Source organism: Callospermophilus lateralis, chromosome 2, assembly GCF_048772815.1.
Source record: "Callospermophilus lateralis isolate mCalLat2 chromosome 2, mCalLat2.hap1, whole genome shotgun sequence".
Lineage (NCBI taxonomy): Eukaryota > Metazoa > Chordata > Mammalia > Rodentia > Sciuridae > Callospermophilus > Callospermophilus lateralis.
The window spans coordinates 166,052,995-166,072,157 of record NC_135306.1 but is presented as its reverse complement, the minus strand read 5'-3'; the positions used below and the strand labels follow the sequence as shown (position 1 = coordinate 166,072,157).

At 34.4% G+C, this 19,163-nt stretch overlaps 1 protein-coding gene across 6 annotated transcripts in view; it reads left to right on the top strand.

The window, feature by feature from the left end:
* The window catches only part of Pik3c2a (phosphatidylinositol-4-phosphate 3-kinase catalytic subunit type 2 alpha), a 113,940-nt gene that overhangs the window by 49,142 nt on the left and 45,635 nt on the right, over positions 1-19,163 (top strand). For 3 of the 6 annotated variants that reach the window (XM_076846951.2, XM_076846952.2, XM_076846956.1), the window contains 9 exons: positions 803-923; positions 1,643-1,754; positions 3,753-3,832; positions 3,963-4,026; positions 13,610-13,753; positions 15,298-15,346; positions 15,427-15,637; positions 17,653-17,775; positions 18,872-19,039. In XM_076846951.2, the coding sequence (XP_076703066.1) occupies positions 803-923; positions 1,643-1,754; positions 3,753-3,832; positions 3,963-4,026; positions 13,610-13,753; positions 15,298-15,346; positions 15,427-15,637; positions 17,653-17,775; positions 18,872-19,039 (1,072 nt within the window). The remainder of the gene's footprint in view (positions 1-802; positions 924-1,642; positions 1,755-3,752; positions 3,833-3,962; positions 4,027-13,609; positions 13,754-15,297; positions 15,347-15,426; positions 15,638-17,652; positions 17,776-18,871; positions 19,040-19,163) is intronic. The other 3 variants (XM_076846953.2, XM_076846954.2, XM_076846955.2) reach the window with 3 other exon arrangements.

The following is a 19,163-nucleotide window of genomic DNA, read 5'->3' as shown; positions in this document are numbered from 1 at the left end:
GTGCATTCCTATTAAGCTACATAACCGTATTGTGGTAGAATATTACCAAAAAATAATAATTGTTATCTTAAGGTTATTATATTTAGAGGTCTTTTCTGCCAGCCCATTAACTTTCATGAACTTTGAGTTAGTCATTATCCTTTTTAAGTTGAACATAGGAGGAGTTGTAAGTATAGAGACATATTACTATAAAAGCTTTAGTTTTTAAGGTTATGCAATTTTTTTTCTTTGCCAAGAATGATGATTGAACAATGCTACCTACTTGCTATATTTTAATTCTGATTGGAAAATTTATCAGGCTGATGTCAAACATTTCATATTTGTTTTAAAGCTGTTTGCTGAACACTGCTGAATTTAATCCTATTTGAAGAAGTCTGTAGTAAGAATATGGTTGTCTTAGGATAGGCCTCCCTATCTAACACAGTAACCACTAGCCACAGGTATCTATTGAATGCTCAAAATGTAGCTAATCTGGATTGATACATGCTATAAATCCAAAATACACACTGGAGTTCAAAGCCTTTGTTTGAAATAATTATCTTATAATTTTTAAAGTGGATAATGTGTTGAAATGGTATTTTAGATTTATTAGGTTAAATCAAATGGATTATTAAAATTAGTTTTGCCCCTTTTACTTTCAACATGGGTATGGGGAAATTTTTAATTATATGTGTCCTTCATTTGTGACTTGTATTATATTTCTATTGTATAGTGCTGTCAGATTATAAGTCATATGATCTTGAATAAATGTATACTTAGAAGTAAATGAGCAAAATGAAAATAATGACTGACTTTTTTACAGTGAGTTCTACTGTAGAAATTGTTATAATGCAAGCCCTTTGCTGGGTACATGATGACTTGAATCAAGTAGATCTTGGCAGCTATGTTCTGAAAGTTTGTGGTCAAGAGGAGGTGCTACAGAAGTAAGTTTATTTAACTACTGAGCAACATCTTTGAAAATTTTTATTTTTATTGGCTTAAAATAAGAAAAGCTTTAATTAAAACTTATACTACAAAAACACATTGGGTCCTATTGAATTGATTCATTGAATCAATAAACTTGTGTTGAACACATCTAAGGTGTCATATCTAAGACTGTGGTGGGATTTCAGAGATAAGTAAGACACTGTATTCTCTTAAGAAGCTTACACTCTTATGCAGGAAGCATTGTGAGCAATTGTTTAATAAATGACTATAATGGCTATTTCTGTAGAGTCAATACATCATTATAGACTCTATTCGTCATTTGTAGTATGCATGATTCTTTGTGTATAGTATTCAGATATTATTTCATTTTAGTTGCCTGAAATAATTATCATGATCTTTTATTTTAATCAGGTAATTTGTTATAACTAGCATTTAGTCTAGTTGCTTTACAATTTCACTCTCCTAGGCTTCTAAAAATGTTCTGACCTTATTTTTCTTATCCCTTCTTCTCCTTTGTCTGCATCTTCTTTCTTCTTCACTCTGACTCTTCTCATATAGAATAATCCCTCTGCTTAAGTGCTCACACTTATTTAAAAACTATCTGTATTGTATCATTCTCTTTGATTTCTGATGCAATTTATAAATTTTACCTTCACCTGTATAACTTCTGATTTGAGAGGAATAATACTGGTGAATAATTAATGTATTTTAACAGTAACCATTGCCTTGGAAGTCATGAACATATTCAAAACTGTCGAAAATGGGACACAGAGATTAAGTTACAACTCTTGACCTTCAGTGCAATGTGCCAGAATCTGGCTCGAACAGTAAGTGTGTGTGTGTGTGTGTGTGTGTGTGTGTGTGTGTGTGTATAGATGAGAGGACATTTTTCAGTTGTAGAAATTTTATTTAGCATTCTCCTTAGAGATAGAGGCATATTGAAGATCAAAGTGAAGGAATTGAAAAGTGTTATTTATAGTGGTTTTACACAATAGTGAAAATTTCAGGGTCAGTCAGGAAGAAATAAGATGGGGAGGAAAGGAAGGTGTTTTTGTTTTTGGTATTGAAAGTTTAACCCAGGGCACTTTACCACTCACTAAGTTATATTTTTAACCCTTTTTAATTTTTATTTTGAGATGAGGTTTTGCTAAGTTGCTAAGGCTGGGCTCAAACTTATGATCTTCCTGTCTCAGCCTCCAGAGTCACTAGAATTACTGGTGTGCGCCATTGCACCAAACTAGAAATATTTTTAAATACTAAATATAGGTTGGAGGAAAGAAGATCCTTATTGACTTTTACACCAAACTGATAAAAAGGAATTATTTCTCATGAAATGAAAATAAATTCTGTGTTTTAAAGGTTCAGTACTTTCGGGGCTGGGGTTGAAGCTCAGTGGTAGAGCACTTGCCTAACAAATGTGAGGCACTGGGTTCAATCCTTAGCACCATATAAAAATAAATAAATAAAAGGTATTGTACCCAGGCTGTGGCTGTGGCTCAGTGGTAGCGTACTTGCCTGGCATGTGTGAGGCACTGGGTTCGATTCTTAGCACCACATATAAATAAATAAAATAAAGGTCTATCAACAATCAAAAAATATTTTTTAAAAAAGGTATTATACCCATCTACAACTAAAAAATTTATTTATTTATTTTTTAAAAAGGGTTCAGTACTTAATTTTTGGATTAAAACAGATATTACAAGTGTGCACTTCTGAACCCAGCTAGGTTAAAGCACAATATGTAACCATTGTAAAGTAGCAAAGCCCACTTTGTGAAATCCATAGTAAAATCCACTTTCGTTTTCCTACATAAACCCGTGGTGAATTTATAAGAAGATTTTTAATCTGTAAAGAGAATTATTCTTCATTTAGTAGAATTTTGGGTAGAAAAATGCCAATCATTTCTACTTTGTTTTCTTTTCCAGGATTTTGCTCCTGTGTTAGGTAAAATTTATTTCAGTTGGGTAGAAACTATTTCACAAAGTTCAGTAGATTTTGGCAATCATTAGTAACTTGTCTTTTGAGTTTCTTTAAAAAAATTTTTTTTTCTTGCATTACTGGGAATTGAACTCAGGGGCACTCTGCCATTAAGCTGTATCCTCAGCCCGTATATTTTACTTCCAGACAGGGTCTCACCAAATTGCCTTGGCTAACCTTGAACTTGTGATCCTCCTGTCAGCCTCTTGAGTACCTGGGATTATAGGCATTTGCCACAGTGCCTGGCTTCTGTCAAGTTTCTTAAGGAATGATGTTCTTTGCATTATGTAGAATGGCGGAAGAGTCCAAGATTTTGTTCCTTTGTGGGGGTCAGCAGGAAGTGGGAGGAAGCCTTGATTATCATCAGAAAAAATAAAGCAGAAATCCAGATTATCTCTTTCCCATCTGGTCCCACCCTCATTTAAGAGTTATTTATGTATCAGAAACTAGACTTGCTGGGCCTGATGGCACTCGCCTGTAATCCCAGCGGCTCAGGAGGATGAGGCAGTAAGATCATAATTTCAAAGCCAGCTTCAGCAAGGATGAGGTTTAAGCAACTCAATGAGACCCTGACTCTAAATAAAATACAAAATAGTGCTGAGGATGTGGCTCAGTGGTCAAGTGCCCCTGAGTTGAATCCCCAGTACAAAAAAAAAAAAAAAAAGAAAGAAAAGAAACTAGATTTAAATGCATTTACACCTAAAAATTAAATATTTTTCACAATATTTGACTCACTTTTTGAGTCAATTATAAATTATATTTAATTTTGCTAGTATTTTATCTTTAGTTCTGAAAGATTAATTTCAAGACTGTATCATACATACATTTGTGTATATATGTTTGTTTAGGCAGAAGATGATGAAGCACCTGTGGATTTAAACAAATACCTATATCAAATAGAAAAACCTTATAAAGAAGTCATGACAAGGTATGCATCTAAAGCATTAGTTTCAGGTTTTCAAACTTCATTTTGGGTGTGAATACATTGATTTTGATTATGAAAGCAGTCATTTTTGTGTATAGTATTCTTCAGCCACAACAACTGTTCTTTGTTTCAGACACCCTGTTGAAGAACTCTTAGATTCTTATCACAACCAAGTAGAACTGGCCCTTAAAATTGAAGTAAGTTTTAATCCACATTTTGGGATAATGACTTCTTTCTGTTGTCTCTTAAATGCTAATATTGACATTGGATTGAATATTTAAAGACATTTTAAATTGTATTCTTGGTGTCAATGTGTGGTATTTTTATCTGACCCATTTTATTAACAATGATTCTTAGTTAAAATGCTTGTGTTAAAATGTTAAACCTCATTTCATTTCAACTTCATTCTGGACCATTCACTTCAATTCAGAAACATTTATTCACTTATGAAAATGAATGATGTAATTTCTGTGGATCAGGAACTCAAAAACTAATTGTGGAGAATTTAAACACCCCACCCCCACCCCCTGACCCCCGTACTGAGGATTAGACCCACAGGCATTCAACCAGTGAGCTATACTCCCTGTCCTTTCTGTTTTTATTTTGAGACAGACCTTGCTAAGTTACTACAGCTAGCCTTAAGCTTACAATCCTCCTGCCTCAGTCTCCCAAGTAGTTGGGATTGTAGGTGTATGCCAGCATGCCCAGTTCAAAATTTTAGTAGAATTTCATAAATGTTAATAAAGAGGTATGAACTGAGGTTCTTTGGGAGATAAAGGTAGTTACCTTACCCAATTTAAGGGTTTAGGGAAGACTTCTTAGAAGGAGTGTTACCTGGAACAACTCTTAAATGAGTTAGTCAGAAAAATGCTGGGATTTCCATATTTTACAAAGTATACACATGTGATACTTATATGGCATACAAGTCTGAAATGAAGGTGGAGAGCTGACATTCAAAATAGAAATCGGGGTGGGGTTGTGGCTCAGTGGTAGAGTGCTTGCCTAGCATGTGTGAGGCACTGGGTTTGATTCTCAGCACCACAAATAAATAAGTAAGTAAAATAAAGGTCCATCAACAACTAATAAAATATTTTTAAAATAAGAGAAAAAGAAATAGATATAAGTTACCACCTTATAATTGTCATGATGAAGTTTTGCTTTATCCTTTAGGTCAGGGAACCATAATCAGTTCATTTTCTGTTTTTGTAAAAATTTTTCTTTTGTGGTTCTGGGGATTGAATTCAGAACCTTGCCTATACTAGGCAAGTGCTTTTTCCCTAAGCCACATTCTGAGCCCCAGTACTTGAACTCTTTTTTGAGACAGGGTCTCTTCAAGTTGCATCCACGCTAGCCTTGAACTTGTGATTCTCATGCCTCGACCTCCCAAGTTTCTAGGACTATAGGCATGTACCACAATGTCCAGTGGCAATAAATAATTTTTTAAATGCAACCATACCATTTGTTTATATTGTCTATTGTCATTTTTATTTATACTCAAGTAGTTGGAATAGGGACTATATTCTGCAGAGTCTAAACTATTTATTGTTTGACTCTTTACAGAAAATATAGACTGACCCCTGGTCTAACTATTTAAGTTTTGTTTTTTTTTTTTAAACTAAGGGTAGGGAGTAAGGTGGATGAGTGATTTGTTTATTCCTAAGCTCTGAAATCACTGTGGCCATACTGTGGAAGTTCCATTTAAGAGTGGCAGTAGTTAGGAAGATCCTTTGGGAAGGATTGTTATAGTAGTCCAGGTATAAAGATAATGAATTGATCCAGACATGGTATTGCATACCTGTAATCTTAGTGACTCCGGGAGGCTGAGATAGAAGGATTGCAAGTTTGAGGCCAGCCTCAGGAACTTAGAGAGGCTTGTCTCAAAAGAGATGAGGGATGTGACTCAGTGGTAAAGTGCCCATGGGTACTTTACCAAAATAAATAAATTGCATGATAAAAGTGAAAAGGAAGGAACTGATTAACAATAGTTGTGAGATTAAATTTTTTGGGTGGGTGATGGAGCATGGAGAAGAAAGAGTGTAGGTTTCTATATTTTAGTTACTAGAAATTCTTATCAGTACATAAATGTATTTATTCAGTAAGATTTTACTATCTCCTCATTATGAGGCAGTGTTGTAGGTGCTAAAGATATTAGAAGTTAACAAAAAGCTTTCCTGCCCTCAGAGAGTTTACATTTTAGCTGAAGGAGACAAAATAAAATAAATTAGCAAAATATGCTGGGCGCAGTGGTGCACACCTGTAATCCCAGCACCTAGGGAGGCAGGGGCAGGAGGATCGCTAATTCAAAGCCAACCTCAGCAAAAGCAAGGCGCTGAGCAACTCAGTGAGCCCCATCTCTAAATAAAATACAAAATACTGCTGGAGATGTAGCTTGAGTTCAATTCCCGGTACCCCTCCCTGCCCCCAAGAAAGCAAAATATGTTATATCAGAAAGTAAGTGCTATAGAGAAAGGAGGCTAATATTGTAATTTCAAACAGGTAGTCTCAGAGATGACATCGTTGAGAAAATGAATTTGAGTGAAAATTGGCAGTGGAAGGGAGGGGAGAAGCTGTCTAGATGCTTGTGGCTGTAATACAGTGAGGGAGAGGGGCAACACTGGAAACAAATCCATTCAGAAGATGTTTTGCTAGCCACAGGAGAGGTAATGATGGCTTAAATCAGGATGACTACAGTAGAATCGAAGAAAAGGGGTTGAATTCTGGGATATATTTTGAAGATAATACTAGGAGGGTTACCCACAGATTGCAATTGCATATAGAGCATGAGAAGAGAAAGTTTAGGGTAACTCCTAAGAATTTCTGAGTAACTGGAAGTTATAGTTGCCTTTTAGTGAGATGTTGTAAACTGAGAAGAGAGGTTACTGGGTGAATATCAGGAACACAATTTTGCATGTTATGGTTTAGATGGTTATTATTTATCCAAACAGGTTGAATAGGCAGTTGATATGAATCTCGATTTCAGTACAGCAGGATTCAGGCTGGAGATAATAAACTTGGGAATCATCAGAATATAAATGGAATTTTGCAGCTGTAGACTAATGAAATGCCCAAGAAAGTCATTGTAGGTGGGGAGGGAAGAGTTAAACCATTTTAAGACAAAAAAATCCACATAATCTAGTGTTAACCACACCACTTTTTATTCTCTGTGCACCAAAACTCCTGAAAGTTATTTGGTTTTTGCTGCTTCCATTTCCTCTTTTCCCATTCTCTTCTTAACCCACTTTCATTGTTAGCTCTTCCCTAAAACCACAACTATTAAGGTCATCAAGGACTTACATGATCCTGAATCTAGTAGTAAGTTCGTATTCTTTATTTTTATCAATGTTTCTGTAGTTGTGTTTGTGTGCATGTGCACTTTTTTAAAAAAACATATGAATTTTTTTGTACCTTTATTTTATTTACGTATTTTTATGTGGTGCTGAGGATCGAACCCAGGGCCTCGCACAAGCAAGGTGAGTGCTCTACTGCTGAGCCACAATCCCAGCACCAGGTGTGCACTTTTAAAAAATGTTTTTGTCTTATTTTTACTTGTAAATAATTTGACATGCTTATAGGGTATAGTAAAAGCTTATTTTAAAAATGTTTTGATACATGTATACATTTTGTATATCAAATCAGGGTAATTAGCATGTCTTGCTCAAATATCATTTTTTTGTGATGAGATCATTCAAAATCCTCACTTGTGACTATTTTGAAATATACAATACATTATTGTTAACTATCATCTTACAACGTTAGAACATCAGAACTTATTCCTCCTATCTTTCTGTAATTTTTGAAACAGTTGATCATTTCTTTCATCTTGAAACACTTAGCCTCTGGGATAGTATCTTCTTGACTCACCCACTCCTATTGGTTGCTCTGTCTCACTCTGACTTGTAGTTTCTTCCTTATGATATCCTTATATTCCTGACCCTAAAAGTAGAATGTCCCAGGGCTCAGTTCTAGGACCTCTCCTATTATTCATATCCTTGGGGATTTTGCTATATCCCTATCCTGACAACAGCTCTTAAATTGTTGTCTCCAGCCTTGAACTTTTAAATATCTATTACTTAGCATCTTTATATGAATGTCTAATTAACATCTCAAATACACAAAACTGAATTTTTTACTTTACCCTTTATATCTGTTCATCCATAAGTCTTTCCTTTCATGGGTTTTCCCACCTGCCTCCCCTAGTACTAGGGATAGTACCCAGGGGTGTTCTACCACTAAGCTACATTCTCACCTCTATCTATCTATCTGTCTATCTGTCTGTCTGTCTGTCTATCTATCTATTTATTTTTGAGATAGGGTCTGACTGAGTTGCCCAGTCTGGTCTCAAACTTGGACTCCTACTGCCTTAGTCTTCCAAGTGACTAGAATTACAGGCGTGCACCCCTGTGCTTGGCAAGACTTTATATTTTAAAGAGCAGTTTTAGCTTCAGAGCAAAATTGAGGAAGGTACAGAGATATTCCATATACTTAACTGCCTACCCAGGGCATTATTTCTCTTTAATAAGCAACACTATTCATTTGCAATGGCCAAAACTGAAATCTTCCTTGACTTCTTAAGAAAAAGATCTTTGACATCCCACATTCAGTCTACTTCCTATCAGTTTTACCTTGAAAGCAAGTTCAGAATGTGAACACTTTTTATCACTACCAAAGGTGCAGTCGATTGCATTCATTTCTTAATTTGTCTCTAACTTGTATCTTTGTCCTTCTACAATCTGCTTTTCACGGGCAACCAAAATGATCTTTTAAAAGTAAGACATTAAATGTAATGCAGTATCTTGGATTATATTTTGGAAGAAAAAAGGTTACTGGTGGGAAATCTAATAAATCTGAGTAAAATCTGGAATGTATTCAATAGTAATGTACCAGTATTTAAGTTTTAATTTCAACAAATACAGCATGGTTATGAAAGTTGTTACTTATTAACCTAGTTTATATGGGAACACTCTGTGCTATTTTTGTAACTCTCTGTATCTAAAATTATTCCAAAACAAAAGCTTATTTAAAAAATGTAAATAAGAGCATAAAGCAAATGTAAAATAAGGGAAAATCAAAGCCAAAAGATTTTTTTTGTAAAAATTAATAAAATGAATAACCTTTAAAGATAGTTATTATTTTATGCCATTCTTTTGCTCAAAATTTTATTTATTATCTTAGTAAAATTCAAAGTCCTGTTTTATCTGACCTACTGCCTCTGATTTGGCTCCTTACTACTATCTTCTTTCTTTATTTCTGGTTGATTTTCTGTCAGATATGCTCACCATGGGGGAACTTTGTTTTTGTTTTTCCATTCTTCCCCTAGATATTCGCATGGCTCACTGTTTTATTAATTGAAGTACTCAAAAATTACCGGAAAGCTCTTCACTGGCATACTTATTTAAAATAGCAACTCTCTATCATATTTACCACCCCCTTTATTTTTTATACTTTTATTATAATCGAGGTGTAATTTATGTAAAACATCCCTTGTATGCACAAAAGTCAGTGATTTTTTAAAAATAAATGCTACATGTTCCACCATAATCCAATTTTATTTATTTTTTAAAATATTTAATTTTTAGTTGTAGTTGGACTCAATATCTTTATTTATTTATTTTTATGTGGTGCTGAGGATGAACCTGGGCCTCGCAAGTGCTAGGTGAGCTCTCTACCGCTGAGCCACAACTCCAGCCCCCACAATCCAATTTTAGAACATTTTTATCACTCTCCAAAATTTCCATGTACTAAAAGTTTTCATTGCTCCTGGCTTTTTAGTTTCTTAAAGATAAGATGTTAATTCATTCTGCTAAAGTGAGATTATGATGGCAGCAGGGCTTTTGAGGCAAGGAATAATGGTTAGTAATTGTCTAAGGAGAATGAGAAAGAAAATTTATTAAGGATAGATAAAATGATTATTAAGTGGCATGGAAGTTCCTGCTGAAATTGGCAACTGTTGAATTGTGTGATTGTGAGGTTTTCTTAAAAAGTGTTCAGCTTCCTGGTAGAAGAAACAGAGAAAAGAAATATCTGTGTTCAACAAATAGTTTGATCAGAATGAGGGATTGAAGACTGGGACCAAAGGAGGTCATGATAACAATATGATATTGTAGATAAGATTCTAATAAGGTACAGTTTTTTTTGTTGAAAATGTCATTCTTCTACATGGAAAATTTATATAACTGAAGATTTTATTACAGGACATAGAATAGAAAGTCAGATTAAATATCCAGAGAAAGGGCATATAGTTCAGTTGGTAGAGTGCTTGCCTTGCATTCACAAGGCCCTGGGTTTCATCCCCAGCACACACCAAAAAAAAAAAAAAAAAAAAAACCCAGAGAAAAATATGACATGTTGTGGGGAAAATAACTATATATCATTAGTAAGGTTTAGCAGTCATGGGCCATCCAGGAGACAGAGACTGTACATTATTTGAACAAAAAGTTTAAAGAATCATAAGTAAAAATGGTTTTACCCTTTTTAGTAAAAGAGGACTCTAAGGCAGGAATTGGCATACTATGTCTCGTCTCATGCACCAAGTCTCACTTGATGCCTGTTTTGTTTCTTTAATATTTTTTTAGTTGTAGATGGACCTTTATTTTATTTATTTATATGTGGTGCTAAGAATTGAACCCAGTGCTTCACACATGCCACTGAGCCACAACTCCAGGCCCCTGATACCCGTTTTTAAAATTTTATTCTACCAGACACAGTGGCCAGAGCCTGTAATTTCAGCTACATGGGCATCTGAGATAGAAGGATAGCAAATTTGAGACTAGACTAGCCTGGGCAACTAAATAAGACTCTGTCTTATAATAAAAATATAAGAGGCCTGGGAATGTAGCTCAATGGTAAGTGTGCTTGCCTAGCTTTGGGTTCAATCCCCAGTACCACAAAAAAAAAAAAAAAAGAGAGAGAGAGATTTGAGACCAGATGCAATTTAGCAAACCATGTCTCAAAGTGAAAAAATATAAAAAGATCTGGAAATGTTAGTCAGTGGTAAAATGCTTGCCTAGCATGTATGTGGCCTGACCTGGGTTCCATCCCACCACCCTCAAAAAAGAAGAAAAAGTTCTATTGACCACAGCCACAGTCTTATACTTAGATATTGCTTATGTCTGTCTTCAAACCTTAACTTATATTTGAATATATGGCTCACAAAATCTAAAATATTTAATTATTGGCAGCCTTTTAAAGAAAAATTTTGCCAACCCTGCTCTAAGGGGTCCAGAGGTAGCAAGCACAAAAAGACAGCTATCAACTCTATGTTGAGGAAAAATAGACAGTGAATTAACTCTAAGGACTTAACATGAGGAGGCCTTTCTCCCTTACTCCAGACTGAAATTCAGCCCCTTGGAAAAGCACATGACTATTACAGGAACATATAGGCTGCACATGGCAAAGAAACTTGCTAAATGCTAAGAGCCATAGCAGAGTAGGAATGATGCATGGTATTTTTGGTTGAAAGGTGACACCAGCAAGCCACTGAGATGATAATGATTATGTTAAGATGTGCATTCAATTGGATATTAGACCCCTGCCTTCCGCCTTGGAGAGTTCCCATTGGTTGGGGAAGTGTGGTAGGAGGGAATTCGGGAGGAGGGATTTCCGATTGGTGTGTGTGGCCCCGGAGAAGGCCGAGTGCAAGGCGTGCGCGGAAGTTTTGGAAATAAAGTTTGTTCGTGCTTGAGCGGCTCCTGATTTTGTGCCCAGCCAGACTGCGGCAGCTAAAGAACTTTAGCCAGAACTGTCAGATAGGGAGAACATGGTCTGATACTGTCTTTGAGGACCTCTGGGCGTCCTCACTGAATTAAAAAAAGAAGAAAAAATGGGACTAGAACCCAGATGGGAAGTATCTCCCTGCTACTTTTGACTTGTAGTATCTATTCAGTGCCTTTTGTTTGCAAAACCTAGCAATATACTGGCCTGCAAAGAAATGTTTATATGAGTCTAATTCCAGTATCACAAAGTACAACAAAAGAAGGGTGGAGTTGGAAATAGACCAATACATTGATAAATGATGGAGAATAGTGTTGGAGAATGAATGGTATGAGCCTTTAAACTGGAATGATTTTTGTATATAGGTGAAGTGAAAGGAAGTAGAAATATAAGTCAAGTAAGCAAGGGGGAGAGCTAAAAAACAGGTCCTGAGAACTGCAGAGTGATGGGATGTTTAAGAAAACAAGGTAGTTTTATTCAAGCTTAAAGGCAAAGGGAACATTTATGTTGGTTTATGGTAGCTAAGATTCAAAAAAAGAAAATTTAAATTTTTAAGGTTTTTAAGGGATGGTATAATAGTGAGTTTCAGCCTTTTTAACAGTATTTGGCATGAATGTTTTATGAATTAATTTTTTATATATGCATTGTTTTCACTTGTTTTTTTTTTTTTTGGCTAGGGTTGTTGTCATCTGTGCCAGGCAAGCACACTACCATTGGATTATATTCTCCCCAACTCTTAAAAAATTTTTTTAATAAGTTTTACAATTTATAATCAACATAATAATTATAAATATTTATGGGTTACAGTATGACATTTCAGTGCATGTGTAAAATATGTAATGAGTAGGGCAATTGGGATATTCATCACCTTAAACATTTATCATTTCTTTGTGTTGGGAACATTCAGAATCCTCTCTACCACCTATTTTGAAATATACAATTAATTGTTGTCAACCATAATTATCCTATTATACTAGAGAACAATTAGAAGTTATTCTTCCTGTTCATCTATACGTCTGTAAGAATTTGTTTTTATACGTTTCTATGGCTTTTCTGACAAACTTTTATGGTGAAATCAAGTGTAATGGAATGGTACAGAAGAATTGTCTTCAAGAAAGTTTTTTTTAAATCTTGAAAAACCTTTGAAAGTCTTTGACTGTACATAGAAAGTTGACTCACTTCTACCAGCTATTTCCCGGTGTTATTAATATGTGATTGACTTCTTAGGAACTTACTTTTTGTTTGTTTGGTGGTGGTGGTTTTTTTGTTGGGATTTGTTTTGTTTTGTTTTGGCAATGAGAATTTAACTCAGGAGCACTTTACCACTGAGCTATATCCCCTAACCCTGTTTTTTTTTTTTTTTTTTTAATTTTGGGACAGGATCTCACTAAGCTGCTTAAGGTCTCATTAAGTTGCTGAGCCTGGCCTTGAACTTGCAGTCCTCCTGTCTCAGCCTCTCCAGCTGCTGGGATTACACACATGCAGCATGCTCAAAAACTTAATTTTTGATACCAGATTTTTGCAGGAAGGAAAGGAGTGTTGTTTTCAATGTGCAAATTATGCCCATGTGAGAGTGAGAAGTAAAAGAAATCCAGCTGGACATGGTGGTGAAGCTGAGGTAGAAGGATTGCAAATTTAAGGCCAGCCTCAGTAACTTAGCCAGGCCCTAAGCAACCTATTAAGATCCCATCTCAATATTTAAAAAAAAAAAAAAAGAGCTGGTGATGTGGCTCTGTGGTAAAGTCCCTCTTGGTTCAATCCTCAGTACCTCCCACCAAAATATAACTCGGAATTTTTCTAACTTATTGCCTTTAATTCTGATTCTAATATGAAATTAATAACATTTACATACAAATAATTTTGTCAAAGTGAAAAATTAAGCCAGCCTTGTTTTAGTTTTAGTCTCCTTCACAATAAACCATATAATTGAAAAGCCATCTAATTTCCTTTTTGTCACAAACAGTAGAGGATAGCTGTTTTTAGGCACATCTGAAATATCTAGTTTCTGACTTCATCTCTGAAATTCGTCCTTTAAGTTTTACATAGTTCTGTTTATTTTAACTTTTATAGAACCAGCACCGAGCCGTAGATCAAGTAATTAAAGCTGTTAGAAAAATATGCAGTGCTTTAGATGGTGTAGAGACTCCTGCCATAACGGAATCAGTAAAGAAGCTAAAGAGAGCAGTTAACCTTCCAAGGAGTAAAAGTGCTGATGTGAGTATTTTTATGTCTTTAAGTGTCACTTAAATTGGAATGCTTTTGTCTTCTAATGGGCAAAATATTATATTTTTAACTTTGGCTTTTTTTTCTTTTAAGTTGGTCACTTCTTTGGTTAGATGGGGAATTGGTTGGTAAAGAGTATGGACTGCCTTAGAAGAGCTTTGTGGGAACTGACATTGACTAGGTGGATGCCAAACTATAAACCCTGTATGTGTAGAAAAAGACCTTTGGCATAAATGAATTGGTTAGGGATTTAAAGATAGGTCCTGAATCTTTAGAGGATCTAGAGGGTTTGCTTGAGATTGTGTAGGTTATGAGCCCTTTCCTTATGTCATGTCAGCCTTTAGTAAGAGCTTTTCTTCACAGTATTTCCATGCTGATTTAGTGAAGTCTGTTCATAGATATGTTTATATCTTAGATTGAAAAGATGAGAGGAAGGGTGGGTGTTACAAGCCACTATAAAGGAAGGGAAAGTTATGTCACTGTTGTGCTCCTCAATCTCTATAAGGTAAGTTTTTAGTCCACTCATTCTCACACAGATCCTATCCATATAGTATATAGAGATTTGGGCTTTTTTGCCAGGGAGGGGGCTTCTTTTTTGCTACTTTTTAGAACTTAAGAAAATACATACGAAATTACTTGGGAAGTTATCAGCAACCATGTTTTTTTTAACCTGGGTGCTATGGCACATGCCTGTAATCTCAGTGACTCAGGAGACTAAGGCAGGAGGATTATAAGTTTGAGGTCAGCCTGGACAATTTAATGAGCCCCTGTCTCAAAATTTAAAAAAAAGGACTAATTGTGGCTCAGTGGTAGAATGTTCTCCTATCATGCATGAAGCACTGGGTTTGATCCTCAGCACCACATAAAAATAAAAGAAAGGTTTTGTGTCCACCTATGACTTTAAAAAAAAAGAAAAAAAAAGGACTAAGATGAAGGTCAGTGGTAGAATGCAGTTGGGGTTAATCCCCAGTCTTGGGGGATAGGGGAAAAAAGGAAAAGAGGTTTTTGTTTTGTTTTGTTTTCACCAAGTGATAATAAATAGAAATCTAGATTTTTTTTCTTATCATGCTCTTATAGAGAAACTAATGAAAATAGAATGCTATTTTAATATATTTCACTTCTGGGTTTCAAATTAATTAATTTTGAGTTTCTCTGATTTTCTTGATATTAATATCACCTCTTTATTTGGTTGGGGTTTTCCTTTCTTGCATTCAGTTTTCATTATTTTATTAATTTTACAAACACTTTGGGAAGTTTCCCCTAGAAAAGGTTTCTTTGACATTTATTTATTTATTTATTATTTTTTTGGGGGGGACACAGGGATTGAACTAAGGAGCACTCGACCACTAAACCACATCCCTAGCCCTATTTTGGTTTTTATTTTGATATAGTGTCTCACTAAGTTGCTAAGCACATTAGGCATGCGCCACCAAGCCCAGCTGATATAACATTTAATTAAATGTATCAAAGATACAGGTAAACATTTTATATTACATCGTGGGCAATTTCTGACTAACTGATGTGTGTGTATGTAGGTGACTTCACTATCTGGAGGAGGAGATACTAGCAAGAGCTCAATGAGGGGTATGTTTTTAGATTCTTTACATTTTAGCAATAATTATTGCTTTTCTAGAGAATAATATTAACATTTTCTTTAAATCTAGGTTCACTGTATCCTGAAAATCCTGTTCAAGTAAGCATGGACCAATTAACTGCAGCAATTTATGATCTTCTCAGACTCCACGCAAGTTCTGGTAGGAGTACTGCAGACAGTATTCACAATAGCAGGAGCATAAAGGAGGCATGGACCACAACAGAACAGCTCCAGTTTACTATATTTGCTGCACATGGAATTTCAAGTAACTGGGTATCAAAGTAAGTAACTATTTAAGAGAACATATGCACAGCTTTACCTAAAAGCTATTCTGTAAAATGTTAGTCACATCCATTATTTTGGTGTTTAAATGGATATTACAGCGATTACTATACCTTTGTGATTTTCATAAAAATTGCAGAGATGTTTGATGCTATTCCAGTAAAAAATAGTACTCCTTCTACATACAGAAAGGACAGGAAAATATATATTGAAATTTACTAGAGCAAATACCATTTAGTTAGTTAGTTAATAAAATTGCTGTTTTTCCTTAAAAAAAAAAAAAAAAAAAAAACTAGGGTCATTTGAAACAGTTTAATGGGACTAAATTTTGCGATTTTTTTTTTTCTCCCACTGTTTAGTATCTTACAATCTACTACTGATTGATAATCTTTGAAATCTACAAGAGCATGTTTCTTCTATTGAATTTTTAATATGGGTTTTCCTTTTTCAGCTTTTTTCTTTTGTCAATGCATTTAAGTCAGCAAATGTTTGCCAATTTTAATTTATTTGTAAATGACTAATATAAACTGAAAAGTTAGAAATGAATATTTTTAGTGAAATAGTTTTCACAGTAACTTAATGTTGAAGTTCAATGCAGAGATATCAAACATAAATTTTGCTAAATTGAATTTTAGGTTAAAATACCACCACTACCACCACCAACAATAATAATGATATAACTTGAAAGCTATTATTTTAATTCTTTCAATAAATATTTACTGAGTACTAGGTATGGGCAGAATTCTCAGTACTCCTTTCCTCCAACTTGCGTTTATGGCTATTACTGTCTTCTAAAGATATTAGTTTACTGCTCCATACACATTGTTACATACACGGGTTCATACATATACATGCACACTTATACACACTCATAAATTCAGAGACAAAATATGAACAAATACCCAGTAGAAGAAAGCTCGGGTTGTGGCTCAGAGGTAGAGTGCTCGCCTACCATGCGTGAGGCACCGGGTTCAATCCTCAACACCACATAAAAATAAAGATATCGTGTCCACCTATAACTAAAAAATAAATATTTTTTAAAAAGAGGGGAGATATGGACTGGGGCTGTAGGCTCAGTGGCAGAGCGCTTGCCTAGGATCTGTGAGGCACTGGGTTCAATTCTTAGCACCAAATAAAAATTATAAAAACAAGACAAAGGCATGCTTTTCATCTATGACTACAAAAAGACATTTTTTTAAAAAAGGAAAAATAAAATGAAGTTAAAAGTAATTCATTAGTTTGTTAGCGAGGGGTATTGTATGGACCAATGAAATGAAATTTGAAATATATTCATAAGAGATTCATATTCTTATGTGCATAGATTGTACATATGAATAGAGTAGTTAAATTGTAAACCTAGCAATAAATTAGAATATATGTAGAATACAGTTGAGTCCAAGACTCTTGCCATACAGAATTGCCCTACTGTTTCTAACCAGTTTTGTCCTTGTGGTAGTTTGGGGCTGTCATTCCTATCTAATGAGAGACTGTAACAGTATCTGTCCCATGGGTAGATGCCTCCCTATACAGTAAAAAAATTGGCTCAATCAAGCCAGCCCCTGTACTATTATGTGCTTAGCTGATCCTATTTTAGAAGTTTAGCAAAAAGCAAATGGCACCTAGGGAAGATGTAATATTTATGCTCTCTCTAGATTTTGCCTGGAAATGAATAAGTACAATTATGCATTGTCATCTAACTAAAATCTAAAGCTAGTAGCATTAGTTATTTAGTTATGAACACAACACTTAAGTTCTTCAGCCAGTATCATTTATAGTACTTTGAGACTGTCACCTAGGAATGTATGTTCTCCTCTGTACTCCTTTGGCCATTCCACTTCTGTGTGTTCATAAAATTTGCAATGATTAAATTCGGATAGATTTTTAAAAATTAAATGAATGGTGACCAGTTAATTTCAGATATTAGTCACTTTGGGAAAAGAACTGCTAATATGTTTGTATTACTTAGCTAATTCATGTTACTAAGTTAGAAATCAAATTAAATTTCTTTTCTCAGTTATGAAAAATACTACTTGATATGTTCCTTGTCACACAATGGAAAGGATCTTTTTAAACCTATTCAATCTAAGAAGGTTGGCACTTATAAGAATTTCTTCTATCTTATTAAATGGGATGAACTGTAAGTGAAATTTTTGGCCTTTTAATTCTTTTACTGTACCCTGTTCTGTACTTTTTTCAATTTATACATCCTAATTTCAGTTTTACCATTTATACTGAAATTCATTAAATTCTTACTAATGTCTTAAGGTCTCTCCTAGACCTGATTCTATAGAACAAACTGAAATTTTCATAAAAAAATCTGAAATACTCATTTAACTACATTTTATTAAATTGCAGTAATATGCCATTTGTTCTTCCTAGACTTCATTGTTAAAGATATTAATTTATATATAACTCTAGAGAGTTGTTGTATTGTAGCATTACTTACTTTAGTATTTTTTTTGTAATACTTCATAAAAATCTAGCACTATTATTAAGAGATAATCAAAAGAGTAACCTAAAATTTGTGTGCATGATGATACTTGGTAATGTTAACTAATTTATTTATTTATTCATTCATTTATTCATTCTATGGTACTGGAATTTGAACCCAGGGCTTTGGCAAGCTCTCTACCACTGAACTACATTCTCAGCCTTCTTTCGCTATTTTTTAAATTACAAAAATAATATATATCTGTGAAAGCAGACAAATAATACAGAAATGCAAATAGGGTCAAAAGTAATGTTATCCTATTTATAACACCTGATCTCAGAGTTGACCCCTATTGACCTCATCTGTTCTTTCAGACTCTGAAGGAAAAATGCATTGGTAAACATATATATACATATATGTATGGATGTTTCTTATATATTGTTCATATTTACATCCCAAAACAAATACTCATAAACATTAATCTGGTTTGTCTTAAAGGAAATAAATAAAAATGACTACTATTATTTTGCCAGGAAATTGACCCTGCAAATCTTAAGTATAATTGCTAACACATTTATGAAGAAAAAAAAATGTTATATTTTGAAATTTATACTGTTAATGAAATTTGTTGAAGACTTTTAACAGTACAAGTTAACCAAACTTGATACTAAGATACAGGTTACTCAGGATTAAAGATTATTTGATAAGTCAAATGAAATACCTAAAATTGTCAATCCATTAAAAGGTTAAACTTCAAATTCAATCTAATCTGTTCTTTCTATTAATACATTTTCCCCCATAGAATCATTTTTCCCATCCAGATATCACAATTGCCATTAGAATCAGTTCTTCATCTTACTCTTTTTGGAATTTTAAATCAGAGCAGTGGAAGTTCCCCTGATTCTAATAAGCAGAGAAAGGGGCCAGAGGCTTTGGGCAGAGTTTCTTTACCTCTTTTTGACTTTAAGCGGTAAGTATTTCTGAATTTTGATGGTAAGTTACTATGGATACATGTACACATCAGTATTGGTTGGAGGACAGGATGAGGAACAATGACAAACATGAACTAAGGAGCTCTCTCAGTTTTTTTTCAA